The following is a 12,499-nucleotide window of genomic DNA, read 5'->3' on the forward strand; positions in this document are numbered from 1 at the left end:
GAGTTTACTGCCGCTCAGCCCGAGGTTGCAGACTGGTCTGAAGGCGTGCAGGTGCCCTCTGTGCCCATCCAGCAGTTCCCTACTGAAGACTGGAGTGCTCAGCCTGCCACCCAAGACTGGTCTGCAGCCCCCACTGCTCAGGCCACTGAACGGGTGGGAACAACCACTGAGCGGTCTTAAGTCGGCTCTTCACAGACTCTTACAAAGAGTGGAAATAAGGAAAAACAAGGAAAGTAAACAACAGTTTATTAAAAAAAAAAATCTTCTTTTGGATGTTCCCTGTTTATATTAACAGGTTGCTGGGAAAGTACTTTTCTATGCCAAATTGTGTCATGAGTTTCCGATGACCCAATACTTTAGCCCTCTTTATAATTTTTGGCACTTTCCTTAACATTTTGTAGAAGTAATTCATGTCTCATTTATCTGTTCATTTGGTACCAATACATTCTACATCCTCTTTTAGCCATGTTTACGATACATTTTGATCACACACAAGTTTATAATTGTTGTAGACTTAAAGCTGTTCATCTTTTTCTTATAACTTAGATTTCATGACATGCTTTCCATCCACATTATGAAAATGTTCAGCATTTTCTGCTAATACTTTATTTATATATATATATATATATATATATATATATAGAACAATTTTTCTGTTATTTCTTCCCAACGGATAGCTAATTGTCTATCACCGAAAATTATTATACACCTCCACTGTTTGGGGACATCATTTCATCAGTTTTTTTCCTTCTCCCTTCTCCCTATCCTCTCCTTCTGCAACTCGAATTTTGTATATTTTCATGCGGTTTACGGTGGCCCGGAAAACATATCAAAGATCTCTGTGGCTTTGCTCCTTTTCGCTCATTCTTTTTCTTTCTGTTCTTCAGACAGGCTCATCTGTCCTGAGTCATCGTCAAGCTCACCGATTCTGTCAGCTCCAATCTGTCTTGAGCCTCTCTACTGAATGTTTTCATTTCAGGTATTTTACTTTCGATTCCAGAATTTCTACGTGGTTCTTTTCACGGTTTCCATCGATTTTACTACTCAATTTACTTATGTTCCAGTTACTTTATTATGTTATTTACGTATCAATAGTATTGCTATTTCTATCTGGTGAATCATCGCTATCTCATTTTAATGATTAAAACTTGATGTCAGTTCTTTAAACATATTATTACTGTTCTTTTAAATTTCTGCCAGAGGGTGCATGTGCTCACCAGAGAAAGAGGCAGAGAGAGAGAGAGAGAGAGAGAGAGAGAGAGACAGAGAGACACAGAGAGAAAACACGCACACCTGCGATGGGGATTGGTTACACCGTAACTCTTTCTCTCCCATTGTTCTCTCTTTTGGGGATTTTGGGCATACAAGAACATGAGGCTTGTGTGCTTTTCCAGCTGCTGGGTCGGGTCTTCAAATCACATGGCCGGCCATGTGAGATCCAGTTTCCTCAACCACCAAGCCACAGGGTGACTGACCCCTTTGAACATATTTATAATAGCTGCTTTGATGCCTTTATTTATTAAGTCCAAGATCTGGCTTCCTCAGAGACAGTTTCTGTCGACTGCTCTGTTACTTGTTTCCTTCATACACATACATACTTAAACGGAGCGCTTAGATATACTGCAGCGATTCTGGATCCTAGTCTCTCCCTTTGGAGGCAGGTGTTACTTTTTGTATTTTGTTAGTTTTTTTAAAAATATATTTTATTTTTTATACATTCAGTCACTGTAAATCATGACAGCATTCAAAGTGAATTTTCCCAGCATCAAAACACTATATATTAATCCAGTTAAAGGTATAATATACGTTATCATCAATAGATTATTTTCCATTTTTGCATTCCTGAAATGCTTCATTTCTTTTCCCCCTTGATTCCCTGCTTCTCACTCTCCCCCATTTCCCATCCTCCTCCTATACCGTCTCTAGTATCCACAGTTGATCTCCACGCTTTTATATCTTCTAGTCTTTCAGTTTCTCCCATAGAGTACAGACATTTGGTATATATTGAGTGGGGACAAACAATACCTCTCTTTTATAGTCTGGCTTGCTTCACTTAACAGTAAATCTTTCAGGTTCATCTACTCTTTTTATCAGCTGGCAGGGTCTTGTTAGTTTTCTTTTTCATGGCTGAGTAGTATTCCATACTGTATATGGTGCCACACTTTTTCAATATATTCATGTGTTCATGAACATTTGAGTCAGTTCCATGTCTTAGCAATTGTGAATAATTCCACAATAAACGTGGATGTGCAAGTTCTTTTTTTTTTTTCTTTGAGAGGTTTTCGCTATAGGGCACGTGCGCTCGCCAGACAGAGAGAGGGACATAGAGACAGAAAACGAGAAATCACCTCCTAGAGGGGATGGTCATGCCACAATCCCTTCTCCTCCATTCTCCTCTTGGGATCTTGGGCACGCACGCACACGCACATGTGCCCGGCGTGAGTTTTAAGCCACCGGGTCCAGGACAGACAGAGAGATAAAAAGCGAGAAATCACCCCCCAAGGGGGATAGCCACGCCGCAATCCCTTCTCCGTTCTCCTCTCAGGATCTTGGGCATGCACACACACGCGCCCGGCATGAGTTTAAGCCACCAGGTCTGGGACGCAAACCACGGTCAACTACCTGGGAGTCCAACGACATAGCCATTACGCTAACTGCTGGTTCCATGTCAGTTTATTCTTATATTTGTATCAGATATTGTCATATGTTTAGAGCTGTGTTGTTGATTACATATAAGCTCATTTCTGTTACAGGTTCTTAGTAGACTTAATTTTTTTTTTTTTTTTTAGAGAGCATGAGTATAGAAAAAAAGAGGAGGAATGTGAGAGAGGGATGGCCATATCACAGTTCCTTCTCCATTTCTCCCTTTGGGATTTGGGCATGTATACACATGTGTCTGGTATGTTTTTCAAACTTCCAGGTCCGGGACTTGAACTGTGCAGTCAGCAATGTGGTCTCCCATGCCTTAACAATCACACTACCTGCTGGTCTGAGGACTGACTCTTTAATCACTCTGACACACATTTTTTGACCTATTTAATGTTCAAGTTTGTTTATTTATTTTTGCTTAGACTACATTGGGTCGTCAGAAAAAAAATTTTTTTGCATAGAAAAATATGTCATGACTTTTCTGATGACTCACTATTTTGTTTGCTGTTAATACTGCTCCACTGCTTTCTTTCAGTTAGCATTTTCTTTTTAATGCCTTACATTCTAGGTAATTTTATATATATGATTCTTGTTATTAACTTTGTTTAGATTTTTAAAATTACCTGAAAGTCTCTATCTTTTGCTAGGGCATTTAATCCATTCATAGTTATTTTGATTATTGATATGTTTGGTTTTATTTCTTCCATCTTATTATGTGCTTTTATTTTCCATGACTTCTCTTTTTATGAATTGTCTTGACTTTTCTTCTGTTTCAAATTCTTTAGTGGTTTGGATGTTCTATGTTGTTTTTATTCTTCTAAGTTGCCCTTATAATTTTTACATATTTAAACATTTTTGTTTTACTCAAGCCTTGAGCTAACTGGCATATAAACTGTTCCCCCAAACAAGACAAGAATCTTGGCTGACTTTCCCTTCCATCTCTCCTGCCTTCTAACTCTTATACTGAGATCACCAGGGATTTTCATTCCAAAGTGTTATAAAAAAATAAAAAAAGAAGAAGAAGAAATACTAAGTTTAGCTGACTTTCTGTCCTTTCACATTCCATTCTTAGACAATCCCTCAGGTTTCCAACCCACTCTTTTAGTCTCTTACAGCCATTTTACTACATAGCTCACATGCTGAAGTTTATTTAAGTGATTAAAAATTTAAATTCACCAATCTCCAGCTTATCATAGTTCACAGTAACACTGTCTTTTCAGATCACTCTGAAAAGAGCAATTTTGCTTCTTCCAACACCGTGTTGGCCTCATGATCGCATCCTTTGGTATGAGTTCCTTTAACTGCAGTTCGTGCCTCTCTGCCCTGGGCTGATGCTCATTCTGTGGTTAGTTCTTGGTGGTTTTCATCATGTGGATCTTGTGGACTGAGCCTGCCTCTGCTGAATGGAGGCTGGGCCTGGGACTCCAAGCTGGCTGACCCAGTTAACTGTGTGGGAGCCAGCCACCTTACCCACAAGGCCACGGGCTGACCCCAGCCCCTCTCCTTCTGTTAGCTCACATTCTTGGGGCATGTTTCCTTCTTGTGTGTTAACAAGAGTGAAATCCAAAGCTTTCTCCAGTATCAGAAAGCTCACACAGACAGGTGTGGAGCTTCACCAAGGGAAGCTTGAGGTCTGACACAAATCTTCCATCCATTTCCTTGAACCTTCCGACATCAAGAGCGAAGCTTAATTTTGGCAGGGGCCGCCACTCACAGCCATACGGTCTTCCTTCTGGGAGCCCGCAGGCCTTGTGACAGATGTCTTACCTCAGCCCTGTGCTCAGAGGCTCTGCTGCATGGCTCATCTTACAGAGGAGCTGCGATGACGCAAAGAACCAAAAATCCTCAGGCTAGTTCTCATCAAGTTGTGTGAGAGAAGATATACCCTTACCTCAAACAGAAGCCTTCTCTAAGGAGCGAGTCACCATAGCTTGATGGCCCCACAGAAGCCACTGCTCTCTGCAGTGACCCAAAGATCATGGGCTGATGATGCCCACCATGACATGCGGTTAGAGAGCCTCAGACAGCAGGAGGCTGGTACTTCCCCATTCCTAAGTCAGCAGAAATGAAAGCGCAGGTCTACAAGCACACAAAGATGTAAGAAGTGATTAATGTACCAGCTGCCACGGGAAATGACTGGCTTACGACTCCCCGTCGTATTGCCAAGGTATCTATCAGCTCTCCATCCTGAAGAAGGCACACAGAACACGGGTCTTCGCCTATCTGTATAAGAACGAAGCAGTGCGAATGGAAAGCCGGGCCCAGCTCCACCCAGGGTCCAAACCACCCTATCACCATTCACAGGTAGTGACTGTTGCTGCTCTCTGGAAAGTTCCTCTTCACTTGTTCTGGTGAACCCTACACATTCTCTAAGCCCTGGCTGCCCGGGGAAGCATTTCCTCTACCCTCCCCAAGGTGGGCATCACAGCTTTGTATCACCCTGAGGCTGAGGCAGGCCGCCATTACTGCATTTGTTACACAGTACTGCAGCTGGGTTCGTTATTCCTGTCTCCCACAAGAAGTGCGTTTCTGGGGCAGCTGTGTGACTTAGTCTTCATAGAGCCTGCCACAGAAGAGGTGCGTGCTCGGCCGGGGCTTACAGAACAAACTGAGAATGATTTATTGTTGGTAATGATGTTATTTTAGGGGAGGTAGGTAGGTCTGTCAATCTTCCCTTCTCTCTGACTCTCTCAACTCCACGGTCATTCCAACTTGATTTTCTGCAAGACCCTAGGACCACAGTGTCCTGTCCCCTTTGATTTGTTTTGTTCTATAAGAAGTCAGTGTGTCCCCACAGAGCTCCACACAATCCCAGTGGCTGGGAAGTGATGGGAATGAAATGGAGAGTCTTTTTTTGTACCCCCGGGAGGCGGAGGCAGCCCGCCATTACTGCATTTGTTACACAGTACTGCAGCTGGGTTCGTTATTCCTGTCTCCCACAAGAAGTGCGTTTCTGGGGCAGCTGTGTGACTTAGTCTTCATAGAGCCTGCCACAGAAGAGGTGCGTGCTCGGCCGGGGCTTACAGAACAAACTGAGAATGATTTATTGTTGGTAATGATGTTATTTTAGGGGAGGTAGGTAGGTCTGTCAATCTTCCCTTCTCTCTGACTCTCTCAACTCCACGGTCATTCCAACTTGATTTTCTGCAAGACCCTAGGACCACAGTGTCCTGTCCCCTTTGATTTGTTTTGTTCTATAAGAAGTCAGTGTGTCCCCACAGAGCTCCACACAATCCCAGTGGCTGGGAAGTGATGGGAATGAAATGGAGAGTCTTTTTTCAGCCGACTGCCATGGCTGCTTCTGAATAAAACACAGCAGTGTGGGAGGCTCCGGGGCCTCTGCTACAAGGGAAGCTCATGGACTAAGCCTGGGTGTAGAGTGGCCACACTTCTTCAGAATCTCCATAAAATTCTCTTCTACGTAAGCAAAGGTACTCTCCGCTCACAGACACCTGGCTCTCAAGACATTGTTTGGACAAGCATAGAAGACTCTGGTGAAACCAAGAGGCAGGGACATGGGTGATGGTCCTAGAGACTTCTGAACGAACTCTAAGCCAATCACTGGAAAACTGCCAGGTTGTAGGTGGAGTAATGGCCCAGGGCCCAAAGGGCCAGTAAGCCTACCTCCAGCATTCTGTAGAGATGATGACCAAAGGCAATATGGAGACCAAGGGCACTGTCAGAAGGAGTGAAACCATCTGGGGGTCCCTAAAGTGGGGGGAAGGAGGACAGATGGGCCCTTCCCCTGTGCCTGTACTCTGCCTCCGAGTGCAGATGGGCTAACAAGTCTACTGATGCCCACCTGCTCAGTGCCCTGTCAGAGGCTGGGGAATGGTGGTGGATGATGACATAGCCATTAAACCATCTGCTGGTCCCTATTTATTTATTTTAAAAATATTTAATTAATTAACTAACTAACCAGAGAGAGAGAGAGAGAGAGAGAGAGAGAGAAAGGAAGCCTCAGGTCCAGGACTTGAACCATGGTTGGTTATGTGGGAGCCCAGCACCCTTAACCACCATGCAACCTGCCAGTCCCTAAGCCAGCTATTTATAATGTGCTCCAAAGTCCCTTCCAGTGGCTTTTGCTTGGTCCAGTATTTAGTAAAGAGGAGAAGGGTGTACTTGGTTCTAAGACACTGTCAGAATCTGAGTGACTTAAATTTCCTGTTTGGTCAATAGATAATTTTGCCCAAGGGGAAAAATGTCTCTCTAAAACTTTATTTAGGTTCATGTGAACAACACATAGAACATCCTCTATGAGGAGAATACTTCGAGACACCAGGGGAAAGGTGAAGTGGGTAGTGTGCTTAGTAATACTTAAGAGGTGGACGGGCGTGTGGGTGTCTGCTGACCTCACGCCGAGTTCAGAGCGTGGCACACGGTTGGTGCAGAAGGCCACAGGCTTTTCTCCTGCCAGTTCAGCCAAGCCCAGAGATGGGGCACAGCACAGAACAGAAATGCAGTGTTGTTGAGGACATACAGGACTGAGCAGGAAGCTCAGCAGAGGTGACCTGCTCTACGTTCAACATTCACACGAAGCTACTTTTCAGCTCGCCTGAAACTACCAGCAGCACATAGAGCCTACGCGCTCCCATCCCTGGGCAGCATGCTCACACGATGGCATCGCTGCCCTGATTGTCAAGCCTACAGATAGACTGTCCCTCTGTCTGGCTGAATGTCCCTTGCATGCCCAGGAAGAGCAAGGCTTCCATGCCCCTCTCGACATTGCATGCACCCTCTGGCTTGGTGACTTACCAGAGCTTCGGTCCCCAGTCCTCTCAGGAGCAACCCGAGAGACACTACCCTTCTCTCTCGCACCCCAGGAGGGTGAGACATGAGTGGCTCCCGGAGCACTCTGATAGGAGGACACACGCTGGACGTGTGAGCCATTCCTTAGCAGTCAAAAAACTGCATTGCTGGGAATCAGCAGTTAGCGTAATGGCTATGTCGCTGGACTCCCACGTAGTCAACCACGGTTCGCATCCTGGACCCGGTGGCTTAAAACTCACGCCGGGCGCGTGTGCGTGAGTGCCCAAGATCCCTAGAGGAGAAGGGATTGTGGCGTGACCATCCCCCCTGGGGGGTGATTTCTCACTTTCTGTCTCTCTGTCTCTCTCTGTTTGTCTGGCGAGCGCACGCGCCCTATAGCAAAAACCTCTCCAAAATAAATAAATAAATAAATAGATAGATAGATAGATAGATAGATAAATAAATAAATAAATTGCTGAGCAAAGGATTCCTGGCCACGACGGTGTCAACCCGAGACTTCTCCTAAACTCTCTTAGGAAGAGTAAATGACTGTGTTTTAGAACGTGGGTTTTTTGTTCCAGTGTACACACACTCAACGAGCACATATAATATACCAAGCCCTTGGCCTAGAGGCACCGCAATAGGCAGACAGAAATCCCTGTCCCTACGTGGTGGGGGACAGGGAAGAGGCACATCACCTAGTCAGGTCAGACAGCATGCGGGAGGCCAGCTGCCAGTGAGGGTGATGGTGGAGGAGGAGCGAGAGAGGGGGATGAGGAGTACGGGACAGAGGCTGGTCAGGGAGGGTCTCCCTACAAGGCGGCATGCGGGCAAGCACCGGAGGGAGGCGAGGGAGGAGGGCCCTGGCTATCTGGGGAAGGGTGTTCTAGGAGGCAGGAAGACAGGGCTGCGAAATCCTGCAGATGGGAGTTCGGGAGTGCTCCAGGATGGGAGGAGGCAGTGGCTGGAGTAGGAGAAGAAGATGAGGTCAGAGGGTGACAAGTGACAGATCATGAGGCCAGAGGAACTGCTGGGAGAATTCGGGAGGCACATGCCTTGGGAGGGTCTTTGGCAGGGGGGAGTTGTTGCTCTGACCCTTTGGGAGGGTCACTCTGCTGCTAGGGCACGATCAGACGATAGCAGGGCCAGGGAGAAGCAGGGACACCACTGAGCAGGTAATAACCCAGCTGACGGGCATAAAAACTGGCACCGGAGACCAGCAGATGGAGTAATAGTTATGTCGTTAGACTCTCACGTAGTTCACTGCAGTTCAAGTCCCAGACCAGGTAGCTTAAAACTCATGGCGGACACGTGTGTGTGTGTGTGTGTGTGTGTGTGTGTGTGTGTGCATGCCCAAGATCCCGAGAAGAGAATGGAGGCGAAGGGACTACAGCATGGGCAACCCCCTGGGGGTGATTTCTTGCTTTCTGTCTGTCTCTCTGGCAAGTGCATGTGCCCTATAGCAAAAATCTCTTTCTTTTGCTATAGGGCACATGCGCTCGCCAGAAAGAGAGAGAGACAGAAAATGAGAAATCACCCCCCAGGGGGGATGGCCAGGCCACAATCCCTTCTCCTCCATTCTCCTCTCAGGATCTTGGGTACACACGCACATATGCCCGGTGTGAGTTTAAGCCACCGGATCCAGGACTCGAACTGCAGTCTACTACATAGGAGTCCAGAGACATAGCCATTACGCCAACTGCTGGTCCCGCAAAAATCTCTCTTAAAAAAAATAAATAAGTGGGTAACGTTGTGGATTTGCAGTGAAGGGGGAGACGTTCAGTGTGTTGGTGGACTGGATATGAAGTGTAGGAAGAAAAGCATCACAGATAACTTCAGATTTTCAAGCCGAACAACTGAAGAATGGAAGTGCCCTTTGCTGAGATGGGGAAGGCTGTAGAACAGCAGGTTTGGAAGGGTTCTGTCGGAGTTCAGTTTGGGGTAAGACTGAGACACCTGTTAGGTATCCAGGTAGAGATGGCCTCAAGGTATTGCCTTTCAAATCTGAATTCCATGGTTAAGGGCTGGGCTGGAGAGAAACACTAATACCGTCAGCACAGACTGAATTCAAAGCCATGAGTCACAGGGAGATCTCAGAGAGTGGAATAGAGGAGATCCCGGGCCCTCTAGACAGGGCACAGATCGAGGAAAAGTCGGAGGAAAGGTGAAACTGGGAGAACGCAACGTCCAGGAAGCAAGGGAGACTGTTTCAAGGAGGTGGGCGGAAATGATCACACCAGTTACCAAGCTTCCCTTGAGACAAAATCACCTAAGTTAACTCCAGCTGCGTTTTCTGCATCGAAACGAATTTCAACCTGTATTTGTATCTGTGGCTGAGTCCTTCACCAGACAAGCGTCAGGGGCCCTCTGAGAGTCTTCCTGCATGCTGCAGACCCTCTCCTTGGTGAAATGCATCCAGACACACGCAAGATGGAGACAGTTACTGGGGGTTTCAGAACCACAAAGTCCTTCTAAGCAGTTGGATTCATAACCAACCCTTCCCCTCCCCAAAAAGGTCTTCTTAAGGCATTAACCAAACTGTCTCAATGTAGAAATCCAGATACTGCAGGTCTCCTGGCTTCTCCAGTTATGTTTCCAAAGGGTAGAACAAGTTATATTTTCCGAGTCATTGGGGTTGAGCGGGAAACCAAACTCTAATGGCTGGCTCAAGCTGAAAGCAACAGTGTGAATGACGGAGAACTCACCACCATCTCCTGGACATGAAACATCTCTGCACCACCAGGCGACAGTCGACTGGGGAACGAGACGCTGACGGATGACCCAGGAAGGGTACTCGGGCCAGTGTTATAGACCTGTGGGTGTGCAAGACAGACAGGAAGTATTAATGGAAAATAACAGATCTTCATTTCACGTCAGGCAATATATACTCTAAGGCTCTTTGAAATCATATATAGGAACTCTAGGGATAGGGTCTAGGAGGTCATCAGGTGTAGTGAAGAGAAACGTTCAATGGTAGCAAATTGTAATGAACTAGAAATCCCTTTATCTGCATTTTAAACCCCCAAACTTTTAGTCCACTGAGTGGACCCAGTGGCTTGAAAAACGTGCCAGGCACGTGTGTGTATGTGTGTATGCTCAAAATACCAAGAAAAGAATGGAGGAGAAGGGACTGCATCATGGTCAACCCTTCTGGGGGTTCTTGTGCTTTCTCTCTCCAGTCAATCGCCCTGGAGCAATTTTTTTTTATTTTTTGGAGAAATTTTTCCTACAGGGTGTGTGCGCTCACCAGAAAGACAGAGAGAGACAGAAAGACAGAAAGCAAGAAATCACCCCCTGGCGGGGATGGCCACACCGCAATCCCTTCTCCATTCTCCTCTCAGGATCTTGGGCATGCACACATATGCATCTGGTGTGAGTGTAAGCCACCGGGTCTGGGACTTGAACCGCAGTCAACTACATGGGAGTCCAGTGCCATAGTCATTATACCAACTGCTGGTCTTCCCTGTAGCAATTTTTAGAAAAATGAATTTTAAAAAAAGGTGAGTAGGGGATGAGTAGAAGTTGAATGGGCGAGAGAAAGAAATGAATGCTGCTTGGTGGCCCGGGGACGAGAAAGAAAATTCAGGAGCTCAAAGTATCTTTGAAGTTGAGGTCAGAAGAGCAGAGACAAAAAACGAGCTGGAAATCTAACCAGATCTTCATGTATGGCAGAATGCATGAGGACTATGCTCCAACCAGCTCTTCTCTACAAAAGCACATCTTCATTTTTTTTTTTTAATACTTGTTTCTGCTTCAAAGAATTAAAAGATAAAAGAAGAGAGCAGATGTATGATCGTTGCTAATTCTTGATTCAAAAAGAGCACATTGTACCAAAAACAACAACTCCAAGATACAAGAAGGAAGGCGCACTCAACCACACTCAGAATAATTAATTTGAAGTAAAACCCGAGAGCGCAGCATTGAATAGAAACTTCTAGACATGTCTGGGAAATCCCAATGAAAGCATGAATGGGAGTAAGCCAAGAAGAGAAGGGTTTTGATTTACACTGTCTCACGCATTAGAGAGAGAGGCCGACGGAAGAGCCCGCCTTACTGTATTTATTCTGGACAAACGACTGAACATTGGATTCTCTGCAAGCGTTCATGTGCAGCATCTGTGTTATTTTTCACCTTTTGGTCAGGTGGGGAAATGCTTTGTTTCTTGATGCCAAAAAAACCCTATCAGTGGCCAATAAATTATCGTGGCTCTGTTAAAAAAGAAAAAAAAAAACTGTGATAAAATGTAGAAAGCAGGCCCGAGCCTCGTATTTCTGCCTTTCTCCCATCTGCAATTGCAGTGGAGTCTTTAAACAATTACGCAGCTTATTGAGTAACAGATTTTATAAAGACATAGAAAATTCACTCATATGGAACGTTTTATGTTCTCCTTTAGGAATGATGTCATTGGAATATGAAAATAGAAGAGCATTTTCCATATTCCTGACCTCCTCCTCTTCCGCTGCTATCTCCACCTCTTGGTCAATGTCACCATCAACCTTGTCAGCATGACCATAACAACAATCGTTAGACAAGAAAATGAGTCATCAGAGAATTCTCAAGAAAAGGTGGGTTTAGCGAACTTGGAAGAATCTTCTTCCAATCAATGGCACACACTGTCAACCCTACGGATCCAGCAGACTCTCAGCTCTGAACTGAACGCAAAGCACTCTAAAACTGCAAGAATGGGAAAGAGCGTAAACAACGAGTGTAAACAACTAAAATGAAAGAAATCTATCTGGTCTTTACTGTTTTCTATCCAACCACAAAAAGCAAGTAAGTTAAAAAAAAAAAAAAAAAAAAAAAAGACGAACTCTGAGAACCAACTCAGAAAAGCAGAGGTGCAAGTTCCCAATAAATGAACACCCTATAGCAGAAATCTCTCAATGAATGAATGAATGAATGAATCCATCAATCGAAGAAACAGTCTTTCACAATGCCCACAGCCCACATTGAGCAGACGTGCTGGAAATGATGTTTACGGGACTGGGCGGAGCCAGCCCCAGCTCAGTGAGGGAGCAGCCTGCTTCTTCCCAGGGAGGCCTGCTTTTTTTAAAACCTTTTCAAGAGTTGTTCCTCTGTAGCAGGGGGAACTGAGTCAGCA

General features: G+C 45.4%; 1 protein-coding gene across 1 annotated transcript in view; it reads right to left on the reverse strand.

Annotated features, from left to right (window-relative positions):
• Positions 1 to 12,499, reverse strand: part of ITGA9 (integrin subunit alpha 9) — a 172,601-nt gene that overhangs the window by 58,771 nt on the left and 101,331 nt on the right. Inside the window, exon 9 of the mRNA XM_014584346.2 lies at positions 10,104 to 10,211. Within this exon, the coding sequence (XP_014439832.1) occupies positions 10,104 to 10,211 (108 nt within the window). The remainder of the gene's footprint in view (positions 1 to 10,103; positions 10,212 to 12,499) is intronic.

The sequence above is a fragment of the Tupaia chinensis genome, unplaced genomic scaffold (assembly GCF_000334495.1).
Source record: "Tupaia chinensis unplaced genomic scaffold, TupChi_1.0 Scaffold146584_1, whole genome shotgun sequence".
Classification (NCBI taxonomy): domain Eukaryota; kingdom Metazoa; phylum Chordata; class Mammalia; order Scandentia; family Tupaiidae; genus Tupaia; species Tupaia belangeri.